General features: G+C 56.9%; 5 protein-coding genes across 5 annotated transcripts; 2 read left to right on the forward strand and 3 right to left on the reverse strand.

Annotated features, from left to right (window-relative positions):
- Positions 1 to 2,219: 2,219 nt before the first annotated feature.
- On the reverse strand, positions 2,220 to 2,749 carry CGCS363_v003266 (uncharacterized protein; the record flags this gene model as incomplete). The annotated part of the gene is made up of 3 exons (XM_036635115.1): positions 2,220 to 2,420; positions 2,471 to 2,636; positions 2,688 to 2,749. The coding sequence occupies 3 exons, from the start codon at positions 2,747 to 2,749 to the stop codon at positions 2,220 to 2,222; spliced, it is 429 nt and encodes a 142-aa protein (XP_036500416.1).
- Positions 2,750 to 3,850: 1,101 nt separating this feature from the next.
- Positions 3,851 to 6,052, forward strand: CGCS363_v003267 (Uncharacterized protein; the record flags this gene model as incomplete). The annotated part of the gene is made up of 4 exons (XM_036635116.1): positions 3,851 to 3,902; positions 3,968 to 4,540; positions 4,610 to 4,819; positions 4,881 to 6,052. The coding sequence occupies 4 exons, from the start codon at positions 3,851 to 3,853 to the stop codon at positions 6,050 to 6,052; spliced, it is 2,007 nt and encodes a 668-aa protein (XP_036500415.1).
- Positions 6,053 to 7,505: 1,453 nt separating this feature from the next.
- Positions 7,506 to 9,462, reverse strand: CGCS363_v003268 (uncharacterized protein; the record flags this gene model as incomplete). Its single annotated transcript, XM_036635117.1, has 2 exons — positions 7,506 to 9,038; positions 9,103 to 9,462. 2 exons carry the CDS (start codon positions 9,460 to 9,462, stop codon positions 7,506 to 7,508), a joined length of 1,893 nt encoding a protein of 630 aa, XP_036500424.1.
- Positions 9,463 to 10,991: 1,529 nt separating this feature from the next.
- Positions 10,992 to 11,892, forward strand: MSBP1 (Membrane steroid-binding protein 1; the record flags this gene model as incomplete). Its single annotated transcript, XM_036635118.1, has 2 exons — positions 10,992 to 11,306; positions 11,383 to 11,892. 2 exons carry the CDS (start codon positions 10,992 to 10,994, stop codon positions 11,890 to 11,892), a joined length of 825 nt encoding a protein of 274 aa, XP_036500423.1.
- Positions 11,893 to 12,703: 811 nt separating this feature from the next.
- On the reverse strand, positions 12,704 to 13,684 carry CGCS363_v003270 (Extracellular serine-rich protein; the record flags this gene model as incomplete). Its single annotated transcript, XM_036635119.1, has 3 exons — positions 12,704 to 13,007; positions 13,237 to 13,576; positions 13,636 to 13,684. The coding sequence occupies 3 exons, from the start codon at positions 13,682 to 13,684 to the stop codon at positions 12,704 to 12,706; spliced, it is 693 nt and encodes a 230-aa protein (XP_036499483.1).
- Positions 13,685 to 14,051: the final 367 nt, after the last annotated feature.

The following is a 14,051-nucleotide window of genomic DNA, read 5'->3' on the forward strand; positions in this document are numbered from 1 at the left end:
CGTGCTGCCTTCCTTGGGGCCCAGATTTGCCCCGCGAAACAGGCTGTGCATGCATGCAAGTCTTGATGCCAATCTCGGTCTCGCCTGTTTGTGTCCATGACGAGCCATGATGACTGTCGGCTCGAGCCTAGGGCAGCCAGGGCCCTGAGCGGCGCATCCAGGAATTCCACTCAACCTGCCGCCGCAGCGGCCGCTGGTGGGATGGACATCTGGATCTGGGGGACGGGTTTCATTATGGACTGACCCGTGGGAAATAAGGTAGGTCGGCTCCGTGAATTAGCAACGCTCTGTTAAGACACACGAGAGAAAAACTGCCCGATCCGGCCTGGCAATCGAGATCTCCCGAACTCTGCGGCGCGTGTCTGGCTCGCTACCACCAATTATTGTCGTCCAAGATGATCAGATAATGGAACAAAAGGTAGAGAGTCTCGACCCTGTGGCCCAGTCGCTACCGAATCGGCCAATGGCTACAAGACACGGTCCAGCGATTCCAGACAGGGCACCACACCGTACCGCCGTAGGCACCGTAGGTAGTGTACTCCGTCCTTCCACAGGGCACAAGATGAAATGCTGAGAAGTTGATTGATGGAACAAGGACCTCGACCAAGACCAGGAGTCCCGGCATCTGGGGCGCGTTTCGGCGTTATCTCTTCCAGAAGCCAGCAGACAGCATTCCCAGTGGAGCGGCCTGCGGACTTTCAGGGACGCTTGCCGTTAACAATGAGGCATCCATATCCCTGCCCTGCACGAGGTAAGGCCTTGAAACCGGCCAGCACGACATCAGGTCGTAATAAAGTAGGTACAAAGTACCCACGACCGTCCCCTCAGATTCAGTGTTACGGCCCCATTGGGCCCCCATATGGCAGCGGAAAACTCGCTCGTCGGCTCCGAGCATTTCTCCTTGAGGGGGTTTCCGACCACCTAGTGTACTCTGTAGTTGCCGGAGGTGCTGCTAGGAAGAGACTCGGAAGCTAAGTCTGGAGTGCGCAACCAGGTGCACTGACGCCCCCGAGACTCGGGACGAAATTCAAACAACCTTGGGAGGCTGGACGTGCCTTGACTTCGGTTCCGGCATCGCGTTCGTATTGTATGTAAAGAAGTACATTCGGGTTACCTGGAAAAGCAACGTGCGGGTCACGGTAATTCCATATTGCTGCCTGGGGCCAATGAGCATTTTTGAGAGTGAACGCATTGCGTCTCTGGGTCGACTGCAAGTAGCGGGAATCCTCCGCTACTCGGCCGACATGGTTTTTTTTCTTAGTTAATGAATGGTGGTGGTGGGAAATGCGGCTGTTGTACAACAAGTGGGTGGCGTCAAACTTGGTGCGACGGAACGACGCGGACTGAACGACAAGTGGGCTGCTCGATTGATTGCAGAGGTTATTGTCAATGTTAGTGGCGTGCGGCAACAGACCCTCGAGGGCGCGGCGCGGCGTCGGTAAGTTCAGTCGACGTCAAAGAACGACGAGCCATCCCCCTTTCCGTGTGTTTCCCGCGAGGAGTTCATGTTGATGCAAGAAGAAGCATATGTCGGCAATGATGAACCTTAATCAACTTGATCAGACTGGCGAACAGATCGCGTGCGCAGGCGGTAAGACACTGGAACGCGGCTTTTGAGGTTGGGGCGATCCTTCGAGCCCAGGACAGGGCAGCAGTTCGTCGGTGGAAATGGGCGGCCTTGCATGACAGTAGGGTTTGCATCCGCGTCGTCGAGGCTTTTTGAGGCGAAGCTTGATGGCATCACGATGGTTGTCAGTTTCGGCTCAGACTTGCCGAGATTTGGGGAGTCCTTGCTTGCGTCGGTGGACGGTGAGTGGACGGCGTCTGCTTTGGTCGTCACGGTCTTGGGATTGACGACTTGGATGGCGAAGTGATACATCGGATGACGGACGACTTGCCAGCTGGACCGCATACCTCAAAGGCTTGTTTGCCTCTGGGGTGGGAGCATTTTAGGGACGGAAAGCAAATCTCTGATTCAAAAAGCGGTTCTCGAGGGTGATGCTGGATGGTGATGTTTGAGTATGGGTATCGTCGAAAGTGATTGCCATGAAAGCAAACGATCAACCCTCCCTCCCTCCATCGGGGCTTTCCCCAGGCTTCATGGATGGCTCCGTTGATGGTACCTTGGGTGGGTGTGGGAAGCATCTTGATTCTGGATCGGGAGAATGGACAGTTGGGCCTTTGTCTTTCCAACGCCCGTTGTTTCTGCAAGTGTCAGTTCACCATGTCTCGCCATCATTCCATGGCGGGTTCAGGAAGTGAGCCGCGGCCTGACGAACTAGCCGGGTGCCTGACGCGGTCCCTTGCAGGAAGGATGGAGGCGGTCTCTTCCAATAGAGGCTGGAGGTGTCCGAGGTGCACAGGTGTGTGTAAGTAAGTGCGTGGCTCAGGCTGGTAGCATCTTCAGAGTAGTTCGCCTTCTCCACCATTCCTCGTGACAGCATGACATGCGAGAGTATAAGCGGCAAACCCCGGGCCGGGGAGTGTTCTGGCAATGTTCGTTCTTCGTTCCATCGGCGAGAGACATGGTATCAAGGCAGACGGGAGCCGGTGTCTTGCTCTTGTTCGTGTCTTGATGCGAAAGTGTAAGTACTTGGTTGTCAGTGCCGCCGCCGACTGATGATTGACAAATGACACTGGATGATGATTAGTGTTGCGGCCGCGTCAAATCGTCCAATGGAAGCAACCTTGTCCGGGCGACTGAGCCGGGGCATGTCCTGTCGTGTTGCACAATACCTAAATGCAGCATCACTTGCAGTCTGCAGACGGGTCGAGCGAGGGGCGAGCGAGATGATGTCGAGTGTCCCGTCCAGGCGAGATGTGAAGCGAGGGACGAGGGTTGAGACAAGAAGGATGATCTGGCGTAGGAAGCAACGATTGGCTTTCCCTTCCAGGTAAGGCAGGAACGGATAGGTAAAGTGAGATAGAGTTGGGTGGAAGGAAGGCGCGACCCGCGGAGTACGGAGTAGCGCTTGCCTTCCATTCACCTCAGGGCACACTCACTACCACCTCAGTACTGCCTAGGAAGGCAGCTACCTAATTACCACTCTGTGTCTGTACGGTTACAGCAGGTACATACCCGCCCTGCCCTGCGTTCCTTCCTTCCTGCCTGCCACCATGGAGCCAGGCAGGAACGAGGTTAGCGCTACGGGAGCCCCGAAGGAACTTACCCAGGAAGGCACGAAGGTCGGTTAGGTTGCCTTGGCTAGCGCGTATTCGCCGGGAATAACGGCCCCCAAAAACGTTTTGTTTCATTGGCAGGGAAGCTGAGCAAGACATGGCCGAGACACGCAAGTACCGTTCCATAGAGAATCTGCCGATGTGATACAACACATTGCTTATATCTTTCGCGAGGTATCTTCAGTGTTCACTACCTGGGGGCCTAGTGAGCCTAGATTTAGATTTAGAGGGGTGGCTGGCCAAAGCCTGGAACCTGATTGAATTGGCTCTTGCGGCTTGCCGCGCCCTTTCGCTCATCATTAGCGAAGCTTCGCCGAGGCGCCGAATGCTAATCCAGAACCCAAATGGCAACTGAACGCGTTACTTGCGCGCTTCTGCGCTTTGTAGGCGACTGCATTGCGTTTGAATAGGTTACTTTTATTTTTTTACTCTGGACTATTCGGTTCCATATCTTCTCCAAATTCCAACATTTGCTACCTGACAGGCCTGAGTATGAATGCGACACAATACCAGTGAATTGTTTTTGTCTTGTCAGTGGTACCAATAATCATTACCCCGGTCGGAATAGCTCCCAGAACGAGCGAATCGCAGGCGGCCGGTTCCTTTCGCGTAGATTGCCGTATCGCAGCCAGCCTCAATCGAGAAGAAATATTTCCAGAGAACCATTGCCATGTCGGATGCTGATGTCTTTGACCTGTGGTTCGACAACTCGGTGCAGCAGGGTGAGCAGGCCTCTTGCCAGCTTTGCGTCTGAATACCTTTTTGCTTGTCTTGTCTTGTCTGTTAGAAAACTCCTCTAAAGCTGTTTTCGTCTTTTGCCGCAATCCAGGGTCCTTCAAGCCGGACGATCTCCTGTCGCAACCGCAGTCGCAGTCGCATCCGCCGCCGCATCCGCCGCCGCAGCCTGCCCAGCAACAACAGCAGCAACAGCAACGGCCCCAGTTCCAACCTCCCCCGCCTCCTCCTCCGCGACGAAATCAGCAGCAGCAGCAACAACAGAAGCAGCAGCAGTCTACGATCCAGCGTCCGCCGCTGCCGCAGCCGCAGCCTGACCTCCGACGTCAACCTCCTCCTCCTCCCCCTCCTCCCTTCGCCGCCGACATGTCGGTCGCCAACACCACCAACGGCAAACCGCAGCCGCAGCAGCGCCCCTCGAGAAGCCCTGCCCCGCCCCGCGACGAGGAAGCCGTTTCCAAGATCCCGAATCTCCTCCCTCACGAGCGCGTCTTTCCTATCCAGATAGGATCCGAGCTGTTCAAGCTGTCCGGCGCCTCCATTTCGTCTGATGGTGCGTCCACGATCCCTGCCTTCCCTGCCAACGCGAACCCGATCCTCGACATCCGCCGGAAGGACCGGCCTCGTGCCGCGACCACCCGCGATACCACCGTATATATTAACTTGCCTGACGTGTGCTGATCTTATCTTCCAGCTCCCTCCTACTTCTCCCAGTACTTCTACTGCCAGGTCAAGAAGGCGAAAGAGACCGGTGAGGACCTCTCGAGCGCCATCCGCACCCTCTATATCGATCGCGATCCAAAGACCTTTGCCGACATCTCCCTCCACCTCCAAGGCTACCATGTCAAGCCGCGAGACGGCACGCACTTTGTGCGCCTCTTTGCGGACGCTCAATTCTACAGCTGTACAGTCTGCCCCTCCAAGAGCGGCCCTGCCGGCGCATTGCTAACATGTATCACCTCCAGTACCGAAGCTGATATCACAACTATACGAGGAGTCAATCTTCATCTCCATCGGCCACCGCGAGTTCCAGATCCCCCGCGACATCTTTACCGACCCGGGCAATTCCCCCAACTTCTTCTCCCTCGGCTTCGCTGTCTTCTTCTCGAACCCAGAGGACCTCTTCCCAGGCCTCGACCGCGAAGGTCTCCTCCGCCCGCCCTCCATCCTGCCCCCCTCCGTCGCGAACCGCTCCGCCGACACCTTCGCCGAGATCCTCCACCTCCTCCGCGGCTACCCCGTCACCATCCGCAACGAGACCCACCGCGCCGAGCTCCTCCGCGACTGCAGATACTTCAACTTCAAGGGCCTCGAGCAGAAGCTCATCCCCCACAACATCAGCTACAACCAGTCCCGCCGCCGCGAGGAGATCGTCCTGCGCCTCGAGGACATCCTCAAGAGCGGCATCAGCGTCGCCGCCGACGCCTCCTCCGCGATCTCTTCACCCTCGGGTGACCACTTCGCGGGCTGGGTCAACTACGCCCGCCCCTACGTCGACGACCGCGCGGCCGAGCTCGTCCTCGAGATCGGCGGCGAGAGCACCCGCCTGCACTTCCAGCCAAACTCTATCCGCGCAGAGTTCTTCCGCGACACCCGCGCCCGCGTCGCCCGCATGTTCGAGGTCGTCGCGACTAAGCTCAACCTGCCCCCGACCACCCAGCCCTTGGGCCTGCTCATGGCCTCCGGCGGCGCGGGCAGCCAGCCCCCGACCCCGGGACACACGCCTCTCAGCGAAGACCTCGTCCGCGTAATCATCGACCCGGACACCTCGATCACCCTCGACGGCAAACCGCACACCTTCGACACCCTCGCTCCCGCAGACGACCAGGCCTCGTCGACCTCGAGCACCGGTCAAGGCGGCGGGCACGAGTCTCCCTCGGCGTCCACCGCTGCCGCCGGCTTCCTTCCGAACTCGCGGAAACGCCGACGCATCGACTCGTCTGGCTACGCCGCCGGCGGCAGCCACGCTGCGCTGGCGGCCGAGGAGTGGGTCGTCAGAACGGGCCAGTGGCGGCTCAAGATCCAGGGCACGCGCAACGGCAAGAGCGGCGTTGAGTGCGTGCTCGTGGCCGTCAAGCTCGACGCCTACAGCTCCGAGAGCGCGCGTAATTCGGCCAGGGGATTCCTAAACGGGTGATTAATTTGCTGAAGAATTGCGTCTCAAATCTTTATATATATCAGTGTGACAAGTCGAGAGGTTGTCTAAGATCTAGGAAGTGGAGGCGAGGGGGAAAGATGACAAGTCACTTATGCTGAACGACGTTATGATACAATATGTTTTACATATACCACGGAAGGAAGGAAGTCGGGACTGTATTAGGGAAACATCCACGACAAAAGTAAGGCTTTGTTTTATACTTCTCGGGCTTTTCTGGCACTCATATAAATCTGGTAATTCACCCGGCTGTTTGTATGGATGATACATATCAGCTTTGGCTCTAAACCACACCTAACATGTGCCGTGAAATGCCCCATGTTTCTGTCATCCTGAGTTCTACGGCAGCAATCCAAGGCGAGTGCTAACATCGGCGTGGCCCCCTTTCCTATCATGGATACTTGCAAACCGACGACTTGGACTCGCCATTTCGAGCGGCCCTTACGCAATCGCTGCTTCTGAGATGAAACCTAGCATAGTTTTGGCCTCAGTTCACGAGAAGATGGGCAGTAGCAGCAGCAAGGCGTCAAGCAAGTATTTCTCTCCATAAGACATGCGTCCACGAAGTAGAGTAGACATCAAGACCAGCCAGCCGGTCATGCATTCCATTACGAAAACATATCAAATCCTCGCGAGAGAGGACAAAATCTACTCTTACACCTTTTGATTCTTTCACCACAGCACAAACAAACATGCAAAAACGACGAGTCAGTTTAAACAGCATAAAAAGCAACGTTGAATTACCGCGTCGAAACGAGAAATATACTATCCACCCCTTCCCACTCATCAAACGGGGCGAAAAAAGACAAACGACACTTTTAATCGTACAAAAACAACAGAAAACCCGTATGATACGTATACTAAAAAGGGGTGTAAAGGTAATATCAGACAAGAATCCTCAACTCCTCATGATTAGCCCTTCCTTTGCCTTTCCGAAAACGCCGCGACAATGCAAATGTAGAAAGGAGGACCGGCCGTTATGAGGGGTGAAGAAGAAACGCGAGAATAATTATCCAGAAACCAGGTATTCGCACGCAGAAAGAAACGCCCCATGCCGTGGAAAACAAGACAAAAAATCCTTTCCCACTGTTTTGGTATCTTTCCCATTGGGTCCGCCCCGTTCCCACCGGAAAAACGCCGTCATGTCATGCGTGTGTTGTGTGCGTGTGCGTGTGTCTGTCATTTGTGTGATGTGTGTGTGTGTGTGATGTTTTCATGTACCGGCAGACCAGCCCAGCGAGTCCCGTGTAAGCCTCCAAATCCGGTTCTTCATCTCGGCCGCCCTCTGGAAGGGACTGGGCCGCTGGTCGTCGACCCCGTTGGGAGCTGTATCAGCAGGAGCAACGTCAATCCGCGTCGGCGTCGTCGTGCTAAGCCCCCGTTGCGAGTTGCTGCTGCTACCACCGCGCGGGTCCGTGAAAGGCGCCGAGGGACTCTATGCCTTGGCCTTGGGGACCGCCTGGCCGGCGGGGGCGCTAACGTCTCGCCGCTCCCCGGCGCCCTCGATCATCTTCTTGCGCGGCGTGGCGGTGCCCTGCGCAATGGACTTTGCGCGGCCGCGGCGCTCGCGGATTCGGGCGAGGGCCTCCTCGCGGGTCATGGTTGGCGTCATGGCGGGGTTGTTGACGTCGAAGGACATGTGCGACTCGCTCGAGGGCGTGCGGGCGCGCTCGTAGCGCGGCACGGGGCGGGGCTTGTCGTCGCGGAGGGGCACGCTGGTGGTTGTGGTCTTGGTGTAGAAGGCGGCGGCGGTGTGTGGGCGGACGGTGTTGTCGGGTGTCGGGGACGGGCTGCGTGAGGCGCGGGATTCGGGGCGCGCCGGGGTGTCGGGCATGGTGGGGATGGACGGGAGAGGAGCCGTGTGAACCTCACCGTCGGCGCCGCCGTGGGGGGCATTGAGCAGGGAGGCTAGAGACATGCGCTCTTGCGCGAGGACCGCGAAGGCGGGGGGGTCGAGGGATGGTGTGCGAGAGAATCTTAGGGGGGCGTCAACAGGTGTGGGCGGCTCGTTGGGGGAAGCCTCACTGTCTTCGTGCTGCGGCTCCTCCTTCTCCCTGCGAGCCTCTACCTCCTCTGCTTCTTCCTGAGAAACAGTGCGGAAGATGCCCTCGCGAGGGCAGAAGATGGTGCTTCTCCTCTCTTCTCTTGATCTCTTCAAGCTCTCGGGTTTCTTCGGCACGTCGTCCGAGGCGGGGGACGACAGCTGAGAGGATTTCAGAGATGGCTTGCGGTCCGACAGCGACTCTCGTGAATCGCGGAGGATGACCAGGTCGCTGGCGTCAGCGATCTCAGCAGGGGCCATCAGCCTCCTGCGCGGCGACAGAATGCTCGGTCTGTTGGAGGCCAGACTCTGTCTGGGGGATGCCATGCTGTGCCTCTTGCGCGCCTTGGCATAGGAGCAGCAGCGGTTCTCACACTCGGCCTGCATGAAATCAACCATCTCATACGCGCGGTCAGCACGCTGGCGCTCCCAGGAAAGCTCGAGGCTCAGCTGCTCAATCTCCTCCTCGGTGGCGGCGGACGAGACAATGTCGACCGTCGAGAGCGAGAAGCGCGGCCTCTTCTTGGGCGACGAGAACTCGTCTTGCGCGGTATCGTTCTTGGGCAGCGGGATGCGGCCCTCTGCGGCGATGCGGGCTACTTCCTCCTCCTTGGCAAGCGTCTTGAAGGCATCACGCTCCTGCTCGAGCAACTTGATTTTCTCGAGGGCTTCTGTTAGCTGCTCCTCCATGCTGACCATTTGGTAACGGGCCTGGAAGGCTTCTTCTTCTCTCGCCTTGGAGCGCAGCTTCTCGGCGTCGATGTTGTCGGAAGCCGCTCTCCACCCTTCGCGGGCGGCCTTAAGCTCTTCCTGCAGTTTGATGATTTGCGACTCGTTCTTAAATGTCTTTTTGCGGGCCAGCTTGATCTCCTTCTCCCAGGCGGCTTTTGTGTGTGCATACGTCTCCTTTGCGCGGCCGTATTGCTCCTAAACACAAATGTTAGAAAACGGGGGCTGCCAAACCTCGGAATCGCCGGGCGGGGTTTCTCACCATGACGGTCTCTAGCCTCTCGCTCACGCGCTGTTCCCTCTCCTTGCCCTTCTCGAGTTGGACGCGCAGGACCTTGCACTCGTCCTTGTAGCGGCGAGCCTCGCCCTCGGCCTCCTCGCGGCCGAGCATGGCGCGCTTAAGGGCGGCGTCGGCGGTCTTGCGCTCGAGGGTCTTGGTCTGGTTGGCGAGGGAGTTGAACTGGGAAATCTTTTCGTGGACGGAGCTTTCGCGGCCTTCGCTGCCGCGCGGCGAGGGGAAGAGGTTGCGGGCATCGCGCTTCTGGTTCGCGCGGTCTGGTGTGATTGGGTTGAGCGGGAGGCTCGGTGATGGCGACGCCGGGGCGTCGGGGATGTCGGCCATCTTGTGTGTGTATTGTATTTTGTGTGTGCGTGTGTGTGTCGACGGAGAGATGTTGGAAAAGGTGCGTGCTGGGTGTCTACCAACGTAAATCCCCTATCATGCGGGATGATGGCGGTTTGAGTGATTTTGGAAAATTGCTAGGTAAGCCTTTTCTTTTTTTTAGTCTGGTCCTGGGGCGGTTTCAGGGCGCGAGGGGCAGAGTCACACAGTCGTCGCAAAAGTGCGATGATGACGGTGATGGCGTCGAGCGAAGTAAGGTAAGCTGGGAGAGGTGCTTAATGAAGGTGGTATCATCTAAGGCAGGCCAGGCAAAAGCAGAAAAGTAGCACTCAAGGGATCTTATCGACCCAGGATGGCGGTTGCGGGTGGAAGCAAGGCCGTTGCGGGTGTTTACAGCGGCGCTGCAGGCGGGTTGACTGGGAGACGCGGCGGATTGGAGTGTGAGTGGGTGGCCCCAAGCAGGTTCGACGCCGTAGCGAAATGGGCGAGATGGGCTTCATTCCCGGAAAGGGATTGGGCGTGAAGAACAATGACCTAAGCAAGCCCCACCGTTGGGCCCTTTTTCAGTGTCACTGAGTGCAGCAGCCCCGGGTAGAAAATTGCAGTGTCGCGTTGGTGAGCTGCTTAATGTGGTAAGCTCAATAGGTGCAGACCCCACACAGCGATTGCCCCGCTAAGAGGCATGCAGCTAGAGAAATTGAGCTTGAAATCCGCAGAATTGGGAGCACACGAGATGATGCAAGCCGATGCCGATTGGGCATTGTGGTAAATGAAGTCCATTTCTTTTTGGGTAATCCCCATCGAGGCCCTGTCTTCCGGTGCAATGTCTCAAAGACTCAAGGTCTGTTGCATTTGCATAGGTATGTTGTACAAGTCGGGCTGCTTATGCAATTGTTTGTGTTGGTCGTGAAATATTGGCGAGGTGAGACCAGGCCCAGAGCTTCTGGAAGCTTACCTAACTCACGGCATCCGGAGGCCGTCGACAGCAATAATAGGGGACTTGAGCACTATATTCGTAACTCCCATCTCCAAGGACTCCCCCAAAAGCACCAAAGGCCCGTCTCTTCGGATGGCTTGGATCCGCCACGGCCTATCACACGCCGTCTAAAAGTCACTTTTTGGGGCCCATGTCCGCCATCCCCACGCCCACGGTGCAGCATCCTCGCTCGCTCTCGGCATCAACGTCGATATTTGAACAGCTTGCCCCAATCAACCAGTAACAGCAGCCCGGTTTGCAAACCCAGCGTAGAGTCCGTCCCTCCGTCCGCGTACCCAATTCGTGCTCCTCGGCCCCCAATTGCTCGAAATATGCAGTGTCCGTAGCTTCCGTCAGGCCACATCTCCATGTAGTTCAGGGGGTCGTCGATGGGTGACGTGACCTATCTTTAGCGCAGGACAGCTCCAAAATATATTTCCGTAAAAGTCGCGACCCCCCCATTGGAAGAGCTCTGCGAATCCCATCTTTGCTTCTTCAACACAACCACGTGTCCCGACGTGCACATTAGCCACATACACACACTGCACACACAATGGCCGACGACAAGGTACGGCAGCGCAAGCCGCAAGCCGCTGCTGAGGAGGACGACGACAACCTCTTTGCCGGCACCCCGGCCGAGAACTCGAGGGGCGCCGCCGCCGCCCCGTCGAAGAAGAAGAAGAAATCCAAGAAGGCCGACGATGGCGCGGAGGAGTACAGCCCGTGGCTCGACATCCTGCGCGTCATCAGCTTCCTGGCCCTCGCCTCCTGCGCCCTGAGCTACCTCATCAGCAACGGCGAGAGCTTCTTCTGGGGCTTCAAGAACAAGCCGTGGTATCTGAAGGTGGACTACTGGAAGTCCAAGCTTGTGAGTTTCCCTCTGCCTTCCCCCTGTTGCCATTTCTACAACAAGCGGCAAACCACTAACGCAACTCCCGTCCCAGAACGGCCCCATCGAGCTCACCCCCGAGCAACTCCTCGCCTACAACGGCTCCGACCCCGAGCTGCCCATCTACCTCGCCATCAACCACACCATCTTCGACGTCTCCGCGAACCCGCGCATCTACGGCCCCGGCGGCTCCTACAACGTCTTCGCCGGCCACGACGCCTCGCGCGGCTTCGTCACCGGCTGCTTCCTCGAGGACCGCACCCCGGACATGCGCGGCGTCGAGGACATGTTCCTGCCCCTCGACGACCCCGAGGTCGACCGCCACTGGAGCTACGACGAGATGCAGAAGAAGATGGCCGAGGAGCGCGCCGAGGCACACCGCATGGTCGAGCAGACGCTCAAGCACTGGGTCGACTTCTTCAGCAAGAGCGACAAGTACATCAAGGTCGGCCGCGTCAAGAGGGAGGAGGGCTGGTTGGAGAAGGCGAAGCCGCCGAAGCTGTGCGAGCAGGCGGCCAAGGGACGGGTTAAGAGGAAGATCCCCGGGCAGGAGGAGCAGAAGTAACGGGCTGCAGAAGCGGTGTAGTTCAGCCTTTCTTCCATTGAATATATTTCTATTTCTGTGTATTGGAAGGTGCACTGAACACCCTTGGACTTGTGCGAGGCTGGCCGAAAATAAGTTGCTTGCATGACCATGTTGTTGCCCATTGTGTTAACTTGAGACCAAAGTATTTGTAGAAATCGCCGAGCCTCACCGTTCCCGAAAACGAGACTGGCCAGTGCCATTGAGCTGAATAACAGCGAGAATGGGCACAGGACAAGCACAAGGAACATCGCCCGCCACAGCGACACTCATGCGTGCCAAAAATGGACTCCGAAAATTGCATTCCTTTAGTATATTGTATTTCTCAATCAATGGCGTTTGCACGGAACTCCAAACGAAAGGTTTACCAGAATCAAGAAACTCGATTTAGATGTGCTAGCAGCAAACATGCAGAGTCACGCCGATCTCTCGGCGCGGAACTATATACACAGGAAATAGTCCCCGTCTAGTTTTGAATTTTCTCTCTCATCCTCCCCTCAGCGTTCGACCAGTTCATTCACCAGCTGCTGTCCCTGTTGAAGAGCAGTGGTTTCGTGCAAAAAGTAAAAACTGCTTTTTGCCAGGACAAGATAGATAAAAACAACATGACATAAAAAAAAGTGAATGGTATTAAGATCATCATCGCAATGGTACACCGTAACCAGACCAACTCCTGGCCCATTCCGTTACACCCACCCCTTCCGTAAATATTCCACGTCTTGTGTGGCTTGTGATAACAAGCTGCGTAGCATGGGAATAATAATCCGCCGATTTGTCACGCCAGCTGAACACCTTACATGAGCATGAAGGTGGCGCCGAGGGCGAGAAGGAGGGTGCCGGGCGCGCTGAGGGAGACGGCGCCGGCGGTGGGAGGGGAGGAGGGGGTGGCGGAAGCACCAGCACCGCTGCCGGCACCAGATCCGGAACCGGAGCCCGTGCCGGAGCCAGTGCCGGTGGTGGGAGAGGCGCTGCCGCCGCCGTTGCCAGAGCCGGAGCCGGAGCCGCCGCCGGAGGACTGGCCGGGGATCAGGGCCTGGGCGACGTTCTTTGCGGCCTTGGCGTAGTTTGCCAGGGAGCGGGTGGCGTTCGCATTGGTGCTGGGCGGGTTGTTAGCAATTTGATCGTATTTTTATTTTTGTAGTGTCTCCGTGCGCGGTGGTTCATGCATCTCGGCCACCCCTCTGTCTCGTCTGAGATGTGAAACGCGAGGTTCACGTCACACTTGACCGATAGACCAGGAGTATCCACGTGCGGGAAAAAGGGTTCTCCGGACAACAACGCGAACCGCGGGAAAGAAAATTCGAAAAGCAAAAAAGGTAAACTTACTTCTCGTTAATGACCATCACCATGCCGTTCTGGCAATGCTTGGCCTGGGAGCAGTACAGCCACATGGGAGTGGCGCTCTTAACCTCAACAGTGAAGACGGGAATCTGGCCCTTGGCGGTGGAGGCGGCGACGGGCTGGTATCCGGAGTAGACGCCCTTGGCGGAGGTGTTGACGTTCTGGATGGGGATGCACGGGTTGTCGAAGGTGGACTGGACGACGGAGTGGTTGCCACCGCGGAACTGGAACTGGACCATGGAGCCGACGGGGGCGTTGATCTTGTCGGGGAAGAACTTGAGGGTGTTGTTGGTCGAGGCGACGGAGACGACTTGGACGTCGACGGCTGACTTTCGTGTTAGTCTGTTGGCCTTTTTCCTGTTCCAGCATCTGCCGAAAACCTACCCTGAGCAACAGCGGCCAGGGCCGAGACAACAATAGCGGACATATGCATCTTGAATCGAATGCGTTTGAAGAAACCGGTAAAAAGGATGAAGTCGAAGAGTATTCGTCGAGAGAGTGACTACTAGAATCGAATGGTTTGTTGTGAAAAAGCGACTTGCGCTATTGGTAGGACTAGCCTCGGAGGAAGAAGACGGTTGGAATTAAACGCGGTTGAAGAAAAAATAAAAAAGGAAAATAAAATCCGAATGAAAGAAACTCTTTTTTGATGACTTCTCCAGGAACGGGAAACTGGAAGCAGAGGGGGTGAGAGGGAACGGCATGGTTTTAAAGGCGACCCTTCGGGATCGTCCCAAGAGTTGTATGGTGTCTGCGCTTTTGCGAGAGAGAGATGCCAGAAACCTCAGACCCCTGCTCGG

Source organism: Colletotrichum siamense (assembly GCF_013390195.1).
Source record: "Colletotrichum siamense strain Cg363 chromosome Unknown KSG_Cg363_contig02, whole genome shotgun sequence".
NCBI lineage: Eukaryota > Fungi > Ascomycota > Sordariomycetes > Glomerellales > Glomerellaceae > Colletotrichum > Colletotrichum siamense.